The following is a 17,231-nucleotide window of genomic DNA, read 5'->3' on the forward strand; positions in this document are numbered from 1 at the left end:
CATGAGCTATGTGCCAAATACCCCAAACTACACAACGTAAAAGTATACAAAGATAGTATTACTAGATGACAACAACTTGACTATTAAAACAGATAAGAAATTGAAATGTGATTAGCCCTCTAAGTTGCAAAAAAGCACCTACTTAAAAAGTATTTCAACTACTTAACTCCCACCAAAAATTCATATTCTCCCCCTCCTTGCGAAAATGGTTGTGCAATGGGATGTCATGAGTAATGACTGGAAGACTAATCTATGCCACCCACTGTGTAATTAGAATTGGTTACCCCAAAATTTAAATTCTCAGCACTCCACTCCCCTCACATTACGTGCTGATGTAGGGAGGAAGTAAATTTGGTGTAGCCTCGTCTCACTCTCTTGTCTTCCTGTCCAGGTTTTGATGGAGCTGGCTTTTTAAACAGGCAAGGAGAACTTAGTCACATAGTCTTAATTTTGTTAAATAACTGGTTTTTTTTACTTCTATTTCCTTTTTATTCCTTCTACTTCAAGTGATTTTAATAAACTTTATAAAAATACTTGGGAGTTGATGGATTTTAATTTAAATCTTATACCACTAAAATAATATTAAATCTTTTGTTTGATCAGACTCTTGGACACCAGTTCCCAATAGAAATCATTAAAAAACACATCCAATAGAGGCCTTGGGTTTTTTTATCATAACTAAGCTGAAAATAAGGAGCAATTGAGGTAGAAAATTTTTTAAAGATGTTGGAATTGGAACAAGGAAGACCCAAGTTTAAATTCTGTCATAGAAATTTATTAGCTTTGTAATGATGGCTCCTACTTCCCAGAGTGCTTTTCAAATGGGAAATCTTAAGTAAAGTGCTTCGAAAACTTTAAAATGTCATAAAAAGAATGGTTATTATTGAGAGACAACTAGGTGGTATAATAGGGTAGAATCAGGAAATATGAATGCAAATATAGCCAAAGAGTCTTACAACCAGCATGAACCTGGTTAAATGACTTGTTCTGTCTAAGTTTTAAGAGCACCTAACTCACGGCATTAAGATCAAGTGACATGTTATTTTTAAAAATTACTTAGGATAGTGCTTGACATACAGTCAGGACTATATAAATGTTTATTTCTCTTCCTTAATTGATTGTTTCTTGATTCAAAAGTATCAAGTAAGTCTTTTTACAATTAAATTGGAGTTCAAAATACAAAGCCAATAAATTCATCTTGGAAAACTAGCATCAAGTAGAGGCTTAAATAAGAGCATTCATTATTTCCAAAAGGTTCAATACTAAACATACAAATAAGTTTTTAGGATTGAAAAGGAAGCTTAGAAAGGTTCTAGTGAAAACTGACCTCAAGAGAAACAATTAATAGTCTGAATACAGATTGAGAATCATTATTTTTCACTTTATTTAGGGTCTTTTTTCAAAAAACTTTAAAAAAAAATGACAAATATGGAAATAAGTTTTGTATAATTTCCTATACAGTCTATAACAAATTACTTACCATCTCAGGGACAGGGAAGAGAAGAGACAGAGAGAGAATTTGGAACTCAAAATTTTAGAAAATTAAAAGTTCAAAATAATTTTTACATGCAATTGGGAAAAATAAAATATTAAAAGATGAAAAAGAAAGATCATCTGGGCCAATATATTCGTATAATGGCTGAGGAAATAGAACGAAAGAAAAGACCAATGTCAAGAAGAGTGATTTGCCAAAATATTGATGTTTTGGTTCAACAGCTATCCATACTGGCTATTGCAGTACAAGTTAGACATTTATACTTTAAAAAGACAAACTAAATTATATAAAAATTGAAAAACAGCTTGGGTACAAAATAGCCCTTAAAAGTCAATCATAACAAGAAAAATTTCCCAAAAAATACATATTAACAATCTGAAGAAAGGGCAGAAGGTCAGGAAAAGGGAAAATGGAAAAGCAGGGAAAAGACAAATTTGCTAACTAATCTTTTAAACAAAATTATTTTTTAAAAACACAGTACAACAAAGTTAGCAAAAGTTGTTAATGAATACAACTGCTTATAAAAATAAAAAAATAGAAATTTCTGGGGAAATAATATTTTTGCAATAAATAAGTATGCAATATGAAAAGTAAGCCTAACAAACCAATATTAATGTGAAATATGTACTTGGTTTTGAGTGGTCACATTTACTCCACTGATTGAATTTTTCCACAATAGAGAAAATTTCAACATATTATTATGAAGCACTTATGTGCTAGTTCATCACATTGTAAGCATCATATCAGTTAGCTATTCATCAATACTTTTAATATTGGATTAAAGAATTGAGAAAACTAAACAGAAAACAGTATAAGGACAAACATTTAATTCATAACTGAGTCAAATACTGAAGTAATTTGGAAAAGAAAAATTCCATGTACCTATAGAATTGGTCATTCTATATTTTAAATTTAATTTAATAACAACAACAAAAACTTGCCTCCCATTCCAGAATCTCAGGTTTGGAACAAAAAGAATTTTTGCAATAACTGCACTTCAACTGAATATCACTTGGTGCTGCAAACTGACCATTTGGGGATGATTGCATACTAAGAGTCTGAAACACAAATGTAAAAAAAAAAATTACTATATTTTAATTGGTTATTAAAAATATCATGAAATTTATACATCATTAAAAAATTTTAACACTGAAAGGATAAAATTTTTGCATATCTAAGTAGAGAACCATTAATAATTCAAAGACAAAAAAGTAGTTCAAAGTTTTAAAAGAAAGTCTATAATTCCCTCATTACAAACATTCAGAAACTAAAGTACAGAACTTTACAAAATTTTTTTGAATTAAGCCAGGACCAGCAGAGATAGAACTAGAAACAGAGCCTGGACTCTTTTCATTACACCAATAAATCCAATCATCTCCCTTTTCAATCAGAAAAAGCTTATTTAAAAGACAATTTTATGGCCTCAGTCACTTCCTATGTGGCTCTCTCTGGGCAAGTCACTTAATTCTCACAGCCTAGGCCTTAATATATTCTTCTTTAAGAAAGAAGGACTTTTAAAAAATAAATGGCAATTTAAATTTTATATACTCCAAACAAATTAGAGAAATGTAAAGAATTTTATTTATGGTTAATCATTATTATCCTCAAACTAACCAAGTTCTGGCACAAGATAAGCATGGAGTTTTAGTCTAATGCAAAGCGGAGCCAATAACACTTCAACTATGTGTTTACCACATCATGAACTTTGAGATCAAGAGCAGCAAATTACCAATCCCAGGATGTATCATATACTGGGATGCCAATCAAGTTGGAGAGTAAGAAGTCTGAACATTTAGGGAAAATGAAGCCACAGCAAATTTAAAACTCCATAATGAACTAAATTATGACTGTCATTGCTAGAGGAGATCAATTCATTTGGTAGAACATATTCAATAAATTCCAATAATACATAATTTTATACAAATTTTTATTGTATTTCATCACTACAACCAGAGGTTTAAAAAACAAGATAATGTATTGCCTGCCTCAAATTTTATGTGCTACATTAAACTAACAGCAATAATATTTATTATAGAACTGGTGTTCAAAAAGTAAAATTTTTATCATCCAATTTAAAGGAACATGGCTGAAAAGTATAAAATACAAAAAAATTTACACAGAAAACATTTGAAACACATTAGCACATTTCTCCTCAAAAGCAGGAATACATTTTTATCTGTACTTTCAAGTTAGTGTCCTGAGGCCCAATACATGAGAAGTATAGACAACATGGAGTTATCATATATCATTTCCTTACTACAATATAGGAAAGCTGAATTACAGAGTCATAAAATTAATGATACAAACAAAAATAAAATATAGCATTATGTATGGATGAAAATTATGTAAAAAAATGTCAAACCTGAAATTTAGCTACACAACTGGAATTGCAAAAGTTGTACAGTTTTCCATCAGGCATTGTGGCTTGATACTGAGGTAAAGAATTTCGCTTACAAAAGTGACAAATGATTCCCACACCTGAGAAAGAAAGGGTTCATATATGATTTCCTTGCAAACTAAGTGAAAAACTGAAATAATTAATTATAATGACTAAAAATTAACTCATCTAATTAGTACCTCAAGATTTCTAAAGGGCATTCCTCATAACAACATGGAGGTAGGTAGTACAAAGCATTATTATCCCCATTTTCATAATGAAAAAAACAAATTCAAACAGGCTAATATTTAAAGCTATCAAGTTTTAGACAGTAAGATTTGAATGGAAATCTCAAAATTCTACGCTTTCCTATCTTGATGACACAGTGATGCTAAGAAAATAAAATCTAAAAGTACCCTAACAAGAGTAAACCCATTCTGATTTATGAGAAAGGACTCTATCTACATCCAGAGAAAAAACTGTGGAAGCAAATACAGAAGAAAAACAACTGCTTGATCACATGGTTCGATGGGGATATGACTGGGGATGTAGACTCTAAAAGATCACCCCAATGCAAATATTAATAATATGGAAATAGGTCTTGATCAGTGACACACGTAAAACCCAATGGAATTGCTCGTTGGCTATGGTAGGGGAAGAAAAGAACGTGAATCATGTAACCATGGGAAAATACTCCAAATTAATTAATTAATTAGCTTTTTAAGGTAGTAAACCCATTCTGATAATTATCTGAAAATAAAAATTAAAATAACTATTATGTGGCCTATTTTTCATAAGGTCAAGAGATAATAGATAATAGTGATAACATGAAGCTAAAAGGACCTTTAAGAGAAAGCATTTATTCCATGCCCTTCATTTAATATAGATGAGAAAAATGAGAAGGGGTGACTTTTCCCATGGTCATAAAGCTATTAAGACAGAATTTGAATGCAAGGTTCTCCTGCCCTCAATTCTTAGTAGAATACCACGCTGTCAATTAATTTCTAAGCCTAGTTGTCCTATATATTTTACTTAGAAAACACAAGGGAAAATATAAATAGTTCAATCACTCCTAAATTTTAGAAAAACCAGATGGGAAAAAATTTTAGATAATATAGATAAAGAGGGAATATATTATCACCAATATTTTGATAATCTGGAATTGGTTAGATCTATTAAGACTATTATGTACTTCAAGGTTTTATAATTTCATTGGTAAAGATATTTGAGTAATCTAATGCAGAAACAGACTATAAGATCTCCCTATAAGTTGTCAGTTTTTTAAGAGTTACCTTAATTGAAGATTTCAATTTCCTAAAACTAACTATAGTGAAGAACTTCACTTAGTTATAACATGCAGCCTCAAAGGCTAGATACAAAGTGAAAGCTCTGGTTGGCTGGTTCTCTTGAGCTGTGTCAGCTCTGAATATTCATCATCTTGTCGAAAGAGAACTCAAGAAGAACTTTTTTCCCCAAAAACCCTTACCTTCCAACTTAGAATCAATACTGGGCTATTGATTCCAAGGCAGGAGTGGTAAGGGCTGGAGTCAAATGATGGGCAAACTATAGCCCATGGGCCAGATGCAGCCCCCTGAAATGTTCTATCCATCTGCGGGACATTATTCCTAATCTGACAAATACAATGAGTAGGATGCAATACAATGAAACTTCAAAAGAGTTGACTTAGAAACAGACTGACAGATGAGCATTTCCTTTCCTTTGACCCCCTCTTTAAAAAGTTTGCCCATCACTGGGCTAGACAATGGAGGTTAAGTGACTTGCCCAGGGTCACACAACTAGGAAGTATTTGAGGCCACATTTGAACCTTGGACCTCCCGTCTCTAGGCCTGGCTCTCAATCCACTGAGACACCTAGCTGCCCTACAAGAAGAACTTTTAAAATGGAAATCTTTTTACTAGGGTATGGAATTATTATTCTCTTACTAAATTAATAATGTAACTAGTTTTTAAAATATCAAAAACTAAAGAAAGGACATGAAATGGAAGGTGAAATGTTAATGAGGGGGGAGGGTTAAATATTTTTAACTTACTTGGTGATTTTGTATATTTTGTCTTGTGTGTGTTCATGCAAGCAGTTGAACAGTATGGCTCCATATATCCATTGGGACCTATACACTGAGTCATATCAAAAAACCGGCACTGAGTTCTACAACCAGTACAAGCTGTCAATTTACCGTATTTCTAAAACATAAAACAAAATGTGGTTTATTACTTAAGGGAAAAAAACAATTCAACTAAAAATTATTATTTAAAAATTAATCTAAATATTATGGCATGATTATTGGAAACTCATAAAGATAAGCAAAGATGTTTAGATAGTAGTTAAATAAATTTACTAACAAAATACTACTCAATTAAGTAAAAACCATAATTTTTCTGGCTGGTTTTTTCATAAATGCTTAAATATTTACATATATAAAAGAAGAGAGATCACTGTCAAGAATTCAGTTGACAAGAAAACACTGGTCCATAATTATATAGACTTTTGGGGCATGAACTTCTTTAAAGCCTTTCTTTGAAAGTCAGGATGCAGATTACTAAAAACTTCCAATACTTTGCAATTACTTTAAACAAAGATACTAACTTCAAAAAAATTACCTAAATCTCTTAAAATTCATCAGATGCAATCTTAAAGGTAAGATTAGACAAGAATTCAAACACAGTTTGATATTATCTTCGATTAATTGACAAAGAAATTTAATTGTGGCAAATCAAATCAAGTAAAACTAAAAATCAATAGAAAACGTTTGTAGAAGTTTAAATTCAATGTACACAAATAAAATACATAATTTAAATTAATTTATTTTTACCAATTATAGGTAATAAGTTTTCTGAAGTTACATGATTCAAATTGCCTCCCTTCCCTCCCTCAGTCCAGGGTTGGCAAGCAATTTGATCTGGGTTATATATATATAAAATCATGCAAAACATATATATATATATAATTTTACATAATTGCATTCAAAATCAAAGTCCAGAAAACATAATCTCTAAGTCTTTTAAGTCAAGGTTTTATAATTTCATTTGTAAAGATACTTGAGTAATCTAATGCAGAAACAGACTATAAGATCTCCCTATAAGTTGTCAGTTTTTTAAGTTACCTTAATTGAAGATTTCAATTTCCTAAAACTAACTATAGTGAAGAACTTCACTTAGTTATAACATGCAGCCTCAAAGGCTAGATAATTAAATAAATTTAAATCTTTTAAAGGAAAATTTCTTACATTCTAAAGATTTTAATGCAACCTACAGACTGAAGCAATAAGAGTTACACTGTTTCCAAGACATATTGAAATTGATACTAATTTATAAGAATAGTCACTCAAACTAATCTATGTTTGAAGGGTATGAAAAGGCAGTTCTCAATGGAAGAAATCCAATTTATCAATAAACCAAATGATACGGGGAAAAAAGATGCTGAAAATCGGTAACACTGAAGCAATTCTAAGGTTCTCTCTCACACCCTTCAAAGTAGCAAAAGTGGAAGTGTTTGGAGGAGAAAAGGGACAATACATGAATTTTTAAAAGATCCAAAAGAAGAAACATTTTAAAGTATACTTTTCATTTTAGTGTCAGCGAAGTGGCAGTTAATATAGTTAAACTGTTGGGCCTATGGTCAAGAAGATATGAGTTCCAAACTGGTCTCAGATATTTACTAGCTGTAACACTCTGGAGAAATCACTTAACCTTTGTTTGACTCAGTATCCTCATCTATAAAAGGAATAGTGATAGCCAACTACCTCCCAGGGTATATAAAATAAAAGTAAAAGCAGTGCTTAGCACAATGTATGATACATACATATAGTAACTTATATAGCAAGTTCTAAATAAATGCTAGTTATTATTATTGTAATTATTATACAAATAATTAATAGATAATAGAAGTGGAGAGCACCTTATAGAATCCATCTATTGATGAAGCTGTAATTTATTCCAGACATTCTTAGAACTATGCCTTCACACTTACTATAAACTATGCACATCTTCTGACTCCATTAATCAGTCAGCATTACACCAAGATTCCAAATTCAGAAAAGGAAATATATATGCACAAATATTATAGCATTTGGGGTTTGGGTTTTCTTGGGATAGTGCAAGGAACTAGAAACTAAGGAATCAGCCATTAATTAGGGAATGGCTGAATAATGTTTATGAATGTAACACAATATTATTCGACCATAAGGAAAATGAAAAGGAAAAAAAAAGAGAAACTTGGAAAACTAGGATAAATTGATGCAGTTTCCACTTAAACCACCATGCCAAGAAAAATTAATTATGCCTGTACAACCAAAGTTCTTTCTTAAATATTACTGTTCTTCAGTTGTGTCCAACTCTTCATGACCACCATTTGGAGTTTTCTTGGGCCAAGGTAATGGAGTCGTTTGCCAGTTCCTGCTCCAATTCATTAAACAGATAAAGAAACTAAAGCAAATGGAGTTTAATGTCTTGCACAGGGTCACAAAGCCAATAGCATTTTGTTTTGTTTTTGAAAAAGCAAAGAAGTTTAACTACATGAAAACATATAAATAAGCCTAACAATTCCTGGAGGGGCATTCCACACAGGACAAGCGGATGATGTATTTTCCTCCAAATATGCTTGAAATATAGCTTCCAGAACAAGATAGTATTAAAAATTGGATTCATATTTCTTATGGTTTAATAAAATCATGGAAGGATTTAATTTAGAGCAATAGTGCCATGAAGACTACTTAATATATTTGCCTGGTGTAAGAGTCAAATGAAATTATAGGAATAGTAAGCCAAATGACATGGATTCATACCAATTATGCCCTAGGATGAAGTAGAAGAGTATCATTCTTATTAGATCATGTCTATACGCTGATAATCAAAGTATAGTTAATTATTAAAAGGAATCATCTCAGGATAAAAATAAATTTGACTTCAGAACAGTGACAAAGTTGGTATAATGTCACCCACAAGGAAAAGCATACTTATAAGCTCATGCCTTCTACTGGATTGTTAAATAAATGGCTGGTGAATTAAATTTTTAATGATTAGATAAAATTGGGCAAAGGCAATATGGCAAAGTAAAGGCAGGAACTCACATGAGTCCTCCGAAATATCCTTCAAACAACTTTAAAATAAAGTCTTCAGACAGATTTTGTAGCAGAACCAACAAAAGAATGGAGTTTAACAATTAATTTCCTAGCCCAAAACAACTTAGAAAGAAGGTCAAAAGAAGCCCTTTAAATTTTCTACAATAGTCTCCAACAAACTGGTGGCCCTTTTCTTTGCCAAGGCCAACCCATTTAAATATACTTTTGGCTTAACTTCCTCCTTAACTACTTAACCTCCTCAAACCATAGCAGACTCTATGCTCATCTAGAAACTACATCATCTTTCCTCTCTGATTCCTTCCCTGCTACCTAAACACATTAAGTGTGCAACATCCTCATTGTCTCTCTCAATTTAGACTGTGAAATATATGAGGAAAAAGGAGTGTCATTCTTTGTTCTGTATCCTCAGAGTCTAGCCCATACTAGACTGGTACACAATTTGTGAAGTAGAATTACCTTCTGCGCTGGAGCAAAATGATTGCTAAGGTAAAGCTAAGGTAAAATGAAATTAAAGAAAATAATCACATTGCCTTAAATGTTCCTAAAAGAAAAAAGTTCAGTCTATTTTAATCTGTAACCAAAATATAAGAATTTAAAAGTAGGATAACTCATTATCACACTTTCATCTTTCCCTAACCAATAAATTCTTTTTCTCACTGTCTAAAGATATAAAATTCTGCCATTGTAGGAAAACTAAAACCAAACCAATTAACTTCCCCCAGACCTATATTGGATATCCGTTTCACTGATAAAACTCCTAGAACCCTAATATGTGGATTAATAATCCATCCCATCATTTTGTCTGCACACATACTTCACTTTTACAAATGAAACTCAACTGTTACATGCTTTCTGGAAGATTACATACAGCTGCCTACCTAAATCTCTTGTATTTATCTTCTTTAACCTGTCAATTAACTCTTTCAGTTCTCAGGCCAGAAATCATCCTTCACTGCTTCAACATTAGGTAATTTAGTAAGTCCAACTCAAACCCTTGGACATCCTATCTGTGCTCTCACTCAAGTTTAATTTTCACCTCTATGAATATGCATATCCACTCTAACTCCAAAACCCTACCTCTACTTATAAGCTATCTCCCAACTAGATGCTCTGCCAAAACAAAAACCTAGATATGTCAAATGATTCCCATCATATTCCCCTCCAAAATATGTCCCCTTTCTCTAAACTTCCCTATCTAGGATGAATTAACTCAATTTCTAATAGAATATGGTATAATAGACAGAAGGTAAGATTCATCACTGTGGTTCATCTGGAACATAGAAAGTAAGAAGAACATTCCATCTTGAAACAGAAGTTTTCATATGATGGTCAGTTAGGGGGCTCAGTGGCATAGAGAGGGTAGGGAGGCTCAATTTGACCTCAGACACTTCCTAGCTGTGTGGCCCTATGCAAGTCACTTGCACCCAACTGTCCAGCCCTTACCACTCTTTAGCCTTGGAATTGATACTTGGTATCATTTCTAAAACAGAAGGCATGGGTTGAAAATAAACAAGCAAAAAGAGATATATCCTTAGGATTGCTCCTTTGTATATTTGTGTTACAGTGGTTGTTATAGGTTTCTTAATTTACCAAATAAAATGAAAACTGGAATTCACTTAGGTTTTAGTATCAATGAACCACTTATTTTCTTGCCCGTTATGAAGGTAAAAAATAACCAAATCAACAAATATTATTAGGTGTAACGTACAAGTCAGGATCACTGATTAACAACAGCTGACATTTATATACATTTCCTTAATACCCTTTATCTCATTTCATCCTCATTATAAATAACTCAATGAAATAAGAATTAAAATTTCCTTATTATTTAACTGATGAGGATACTCTGGTTCAGAGAGGTTAATCAACTTCTGAATGGTCACAACAATAAAAAGACAGTTATCAAACCCAGGTACATCCTCCTGCAAAGTTTACTATCAATTAATTCTACAATGTCTCGTTAATAAAAGCAGATAAAATTGAGAAAAATTATAAAACATAATTTTTATAGTTTAAACGTGTGTAGTCCAGCCAATGGACCCAGTCACAGTGTTTTTAGATACATAAAATAATTGGATAAAGGATCTCATAAACTTATAAATTTGAATCAGTTCCTTATATCTTAGAAATGCCAACCCCCTCCCCATCCCCCACCCAAATCTTTGTGTACTCAGAATTGTCCATTTCACCTGAGAAATTTTCTATCCTTTATTTTTGCATCTACCTACTGAAACAAGTAATTTTTTCCTTGTTCCCCTATTTATAATTTTATTTTGTTTATGACATCATTTATGCCTAATGATGCAAGACACAGGGCTATATACCTACTCTTTGACAGACTTGTTCTTGTTTTTACCAATAATTTTGTCAAAGAGTAAATTCTTACAAAAAATAGCTGAAATCTTTGGGTATGTCAAACACTATACTTACGATATTCATTTACTTCAGGATATTAAATATCTAATCTGTTCCAAAGACTGGCCTTTATTATTATTTATTAAGAAATCTTAATAAGTAGCAAACTGTTATAATGATTACTGCTTTGTAAGAGTTTGAAAATTTTAATTAATGATAGGCTCTCTGCTTTCACTTTTTCATAATTCCTTTAAAATGCTGGACCTTCAGTTTTTTCCAGATAGATTTTGTTACTATATATTGACTAATATATCTGTACATGAGGAATTTCTCTATATTACTTAGATATGTGTTTATATAGAGTTCTTTGTGTTTGTATCGTAAAAATATAGATCTCTTTTGTGGGCTTTGGAAAGTAGACTAACAAGTATTTTGCATTTCCTGAAGTTATTTTATATGAATTTTATCTTTCTACTTCTTCCTAGTAGATTTTTATGGAAATTTACAGAAATGTCAATGAATTGGAGAATGGCTAAGTTATAGTAAATGAAGAAAACAAGCATTTATAAAGTGCCTACTATGTGCCAAGCAGTATGTTTTAAATGCTTCTCTTTTGATCCTCACAACAACCCCAGGAGTTAACAATCTCATTATTATCCCCATTTTATAGTTGATAAAATTGAGGTAGATATTGGTTAAATGATTTTCCCAGGGTTACAAAATGCCTGAGGACAGGTTTGAAAACAAATCTTCCTGAATTTCAGGCCCAATTAGCAGCCTCCAAAGAATTCTATAGAATACTACAGTTCAGTAAGGAATTTACTTACTGAAACTAAGAAAAAACACATGAGATAATAAATGAGCAGAATCAGAAACAAACAGCTTTGAACAAATGTTTGAATTTTAATTAATACAATAAACAGTTTTGATTACATAGGGCTCATGATAAAGCATACTACCCAACTCCTGACACAAGAGTATATAATTTAAGACATATTTTGGGGGAAAATGGCCAATGTGGGAAACTGTTTTAATTCACTCTACATGTGTTTAACAGGAGATTTGGGACTTTTTCCATCTTTCTTTCTCAATGACAGGGGAGAAGGTGAAATGCTGTAAATGGGTAAAAATGTTCATAAACATGCAAAATTTTTACAATTATTTTAAAATTTTAAAACATAAAGTATAAAGAAAACTAATTACACTTAAGTCCATAGATCCCATGTTAAGAAGGCCTGCTATTAAAGTATTTTGGATGAGAGGCTATTTGGAATTTTTTTTAAATTCTATTAATACAAAAATTCAACTCAAATTTTATCATCTTCAAAGGGGGAAAAAACTAATAATACCTCAGATAGCTCACCTTACCACTCCCCCAGTGAAGGACTAGGAAGATATGAGGCATCTTGGGCTAGCAAAGGAGAGGGTCAATCATTCAACAACAACAACAAAAATATCAACTGGCACTAGCTATCTGAGAAGGGTAATGTGTTAGGCACTTTCCCTTCAGCCATCAATTTGGACAAGGAATTTCAGACTGGGAATAAAAGGTTTGCTTCTTTGAGCCTAAATATGAAAAGTCTTCCTTTAACACTGTGGCAACTTTCTAAACTTTGCCAACTTTGGATGGTGTCGCTACTTCTCTACCAACTGTCTCTACTTCCTAACTAGACATTGTTATCAACTTCCTTCAGCATCCTAATAAAAGTACACTTAAAGAGGACAGGTAGGTAGCTCAGTAGACAGACAGGTCTTGTTTACAAATCTGATCTCAGACACTTCCAAGCTGGGTGACCCTAGGCAAGTCACTTAATCCCAATTACCTAGCTCTTATTCCTTAACTGCTCTTCTGCTTTGGAAATGATAGTAGGAAAGATTCTCTATCACAAAATCTAATGGTTGATTTGGTCCTCATATTGGCTCCTCTGCAATTTGACACTACTGAATACTCCCTTCCAAAGAACAGTTGCTCCATTACTTTCAAATACAGTTTATATTCCTGGTTATCCATATTTTTAACATCCCTTTTTTATGTCCTCATCCTTGGCCAAATGGCTGTAGTAGGGGTAAAACAAAGAGTCTCATCCTGCCCCCTCTTTCTTCCAGAACAGGAACAGTCTTGCCAATTCAACTCCTCTCTTCTAACACAGCTAATTTTCCAATCCTTATCCCTAATTTCGTTTTTAAGGCTGAACTCACTCTTGAACATGAATTGGTTTTTACTAGTCACTTAATGATTCTCTCCAACTGAATCATGCACCATCATCTCAACATGTCAAAATAAAGCCTGGTATTTTTTTTCTCCCAAACATGTCTCATTCTGACATGATCTCTCAATAACTTCTCCCATATAAAGATAACCCTGTAGCTCTATTTTAACCTTATTTCTTATTACATTTACAAAGTCTATCTATGAAATAGTTCTCATATACAACCACTACCTCGATGGTCAAAATGTCACTACTCCAACATAGACCTTTATCATAAACACCTGACCTGACTTAACAAATAGCCCAACATGATCTTTCAGTACTCACTCATAATGCTAACAAAAGAATACTTTTCCTTTTAACTAGTTTCCCTACTAAAATGACTTTGGACCTTTAATCAAGTCCCTCTTAAAATCTAGTTAACATTGCCCATTCTATTCTCAAGGTAAGCAGTCCACATTACCTATGATCCTTCTAGTATCAGTAAGCATAAAATATGAGCCAATCCTTTCTATTCTCTACCCAGCTAAGTTCCTGAACAAAAGTTCAGAAGTAGCTCATAGTATTTTGTTTCAAACACCATGAATAAAGATCGAAATTATCAAAAGTACCCTTACCCCCAGGTCTGACACAATATATTTAATTAATATGAAATATGAAGGAATTTCGACTAAAAAAATACTGTACAATTATAATAACTAAGTATAAGATAAAATAAGAGTTGAGAAATGTACTTCCCTCTTTTCATTGGGGATGTTAAGGTATAACAATGGTAAGACTCTGTAAATACTATAAGTCTTATGTGTTGGTTATTTTTGTTCACCTGTGTTACAATGAATGGCTTGCTGGAGAAAGAAATAAGGATTTATCCAGAGATAATATTAAAAACATTTTAAACTTGAAAGGATTCTGACATCATTAAGAAATGATAGTAGCAGACAACTTACCTCTGACTGCATCAGGAAGGAGTCCTGCATGTGTTCTCTAACCTCCTTCAAAAAGCTGGGGTGACTACCTACCTAAAAAAAAAGATTTAAGAAATTAGATTTGGCCTGAAATTGGACCATTTAAGTTCAGCTGATTCTTCTGATATTAAAGAAAAAATAAAGCTAGAACTAAAGGGCTGAAACACAGCTAATTCTCAATATATATTACCTTGTGAATATCCCTTAATATCTCACAATCACAGCCATTGACCAGTTAATATATGTTTGGAAAGTTCCAACTTTAATAATTACCTTTAAAAAACTTAATAACATCAATGATCATCAACACTATATATGGAGCAATGATGGCAAACCTTTTAGAGACCAAATACCTGTCCCCCAGTTGAGATCAGGTGCCATGCCCCACCTGCCCTTTACCCCAAAAAGGGGAGGGAGAAAGTATTCACACAGTATCAAGTTCTGCACAAGGAATTATTGGTGGGTCATCGAAAAGGAATGAGAAAAATGGTTCTGGGATTCCAAGAGGGTCTTAACCACCAGACTGACAGATCAGACATGCAAACATTTTCTTGCTAGGCGATGGCAAAGTTTAATGATTTGGGGTACATACTTTATAGGGAAAATGGCATAGGTTAAGGGATTAAGTAAGCCTTTTGCAGGAACTAAATGGTTGGCGATGATTTACAAGATGGAAACAATGGATGTAGATTGTCTTAATGGCTCTAAGCAATGTCTTCTATAGGATAACAAATCACCAGTAGTTCAACATGTCAGCATATCAATACAAGACCCAGTTTTGTATACTGTATGTTCTTCTCACAGAACTCCTGGATCAATAATTTTCTTGGCAGGACATCTAGTATTTGGGGAAGAGGAAAAGTTTGCTTTTCTCATGCTGCTTTGCGATTCCTAGCTGATGGCTCTGATTTTATTGGGGCTTACTCTCATTACTGGGGGCTACACCATTGGGCTGCTGGGAAGAGGGGCAGATGAAGTGAGGAATGCCCTCAGCAAGTGTAGAGAGGGGGAGGGCAAAAGCCCAAGCTCTCTGCTCCCCTCCAGCTCTGCTGCCTATCTGTGAGCTTCCATCGAGCTGCTCAACCTCAGAGGGGCAGGTGATGTGGAAAAATACAATCATAGAAGGTGGAGATGGGGAAAGAAACAGACCCGTCAGAGTCCCTCTGCCTTTCTAGTAATGAACAGCTCTCCATTACTGCCATGAGTATTAAAATAAAGATACCTAGGGAGCAGCTAGGTGACACAGTAGAAGGCAACTAGGCCAGGAGTAAGGAGAACATGAGTTCAAATCTGGCCTTTGACACAATAACTATGTTACCCTAGACAAATCACATAAGTCCATTTACCTTGCCCTGGCCATTGTATCTTAAGATTTACTAGGACAGAATTTAAGGTCAAAAACAAATAAAAATATATGGCAAATCAGGAGAATTAGGTTTTAGTTTAAGTTCTTCCACTAAATACTTAAACATTATACAAGTAAACCATTCATTCAGTAAACCATTCAGTAGCTTTGCTATCAAGTTTTTCAAAGGAAATCATTTTGTTGTTGTTGAGTCATTCATTGTTAGTAATGTCTCTTTGTGGCCCCATTGGGGGGTTTTCTTGACAAAAATACTAGAGAAGCATTTGCCATTTCCTTCTCCAACGCACATTAAAGATGGGGAAACTGAAGCAAAGAGAGCTAAGTGACTTGCCCAGAGTCAAACATCTCAGATAAGTGTGAAGCTGGATTTGAACTCAGGAAAAATGATCTTTCTGACTGCAGGCCTTGTATTCTATCCATTGCGTAACCTAGCTGCCAAGGGAAATCATAAGGTATTCTAAAGTTAAAGAAGTCTTTGGATTTAGCTACATGATCTAGAATACTGTGTTCTACTTTGCTAGCATGGAAAATAAAGAATTACTGCACATGTGGCTATGAATGAATATTCTCATACTAAAGGGTGGTTAGATATATTAGAAGGATTTGATAACCACTATTTCTGATGCCAGCTTTAATTGGTAGCCAATGAATTAGTAATTCATTACATTGGAATAATTCATAAATCAAAGGAAGGGGGAGGGGAGATAACTCATAGAGTAGCCAATATCAACTGCTACCAAAGGGTGGAGAATGCAGGACACAAAAGGTAGAAGGGAGAAAACAAAATGAACAAGATATTTTCATATTCAGAAAATGTGAAATAACTTCAAAAGTCTAAAGCAAAATATAAGATAATAAATAGCAAAGACAAATTAAATGAAACAAGCCTGAGTCAAGGAAACAGTCCGTTTCCAATTTCATCAAAAATTATCACTTCTAGCAAATAAAATCTCACTTTGATTTTTCAGCATTAAATGTCTTATTGCCTTTGTTTTGTTGGGAAAATGGCAACACTGAGAGGGACCTCAACAGGAAAGAACCTAATCTTCTCTTTGATGACTAGTAATATCTGCCATTTAAATACTGCTCTCAAATTTGCTTTAAAATTCATTAGTTCATTTCAACCTCACAATAACTAGTAAGATAAGTATTACTTATCCTAATCTTACAAATGAGGCTACCTGGCTAAGGGAAGTCAAATGGTCTACCCATAGTCACACAGTTGTTAAGTGTTAATGGAGAGGTTCTAACATAGTTTTCAGTTAAGTCCAAATCTAATAAGCACACACACACACACACACACTCACTCACTCACTCACTCACTCACTCTCTCTCTCTCTCTCTCTCTCTCTCTCTCTCTCTCTA

The 17,231-nt window shown here is 33.2% G+C and overlaps 1 protein-coding gene across 1 annotated transcript in view; it reads right to left on the reverse strand.

Annotated features, from left to right (window-relative positions):
• Positions 1 to 17,231, reverse strand: part of ZMYM2 (zinc finger MYM-type containing 2) — an 87,459-nt gene that overhangs the window by 27,082 nt on the left and 43,146 nt on the right. The window contains exons 6-9 of the mRNA XM_044668309.1: positions 14,483 to 14,554; positions 5,923 to 6,073; positions 3,858 to 3,973; positions 2,437 to 2,553 (exon numbers count right to left, since the gene is read on the reverse strand). Of these exons, the coding sequence (XP_044524244.1) occupies positions 2,437 to 2,553; positions 3,858 to 3,973; positions 5,923 to 6,073; positions 14,483 to 14,554 (456 nt within the window). The remainder of the gene's footprint in view (positions 1 to 2,436; positions 2,554 to 3,857; positions 3,974 to 5,922; positions 6,074 to 14,482; positions 14,555 to 17,231) is intronic.

This window comes from Gracilinanus agilis, chromosome 3 (genome assembly GCF_016433145.1).
Source record: "Gracilinanus agilis isolate LMUSP501 chromosome 3, AgileGrace, whole genome shotgun sequence".
Classification (NCBI taxonomy): domain Eukaryota; kingdom Metazoa; phylum Chordata; class Mammalia; order Didelphimorphia; family Didelphidae; genus Gracilinanus; species Gracilinanus agilis.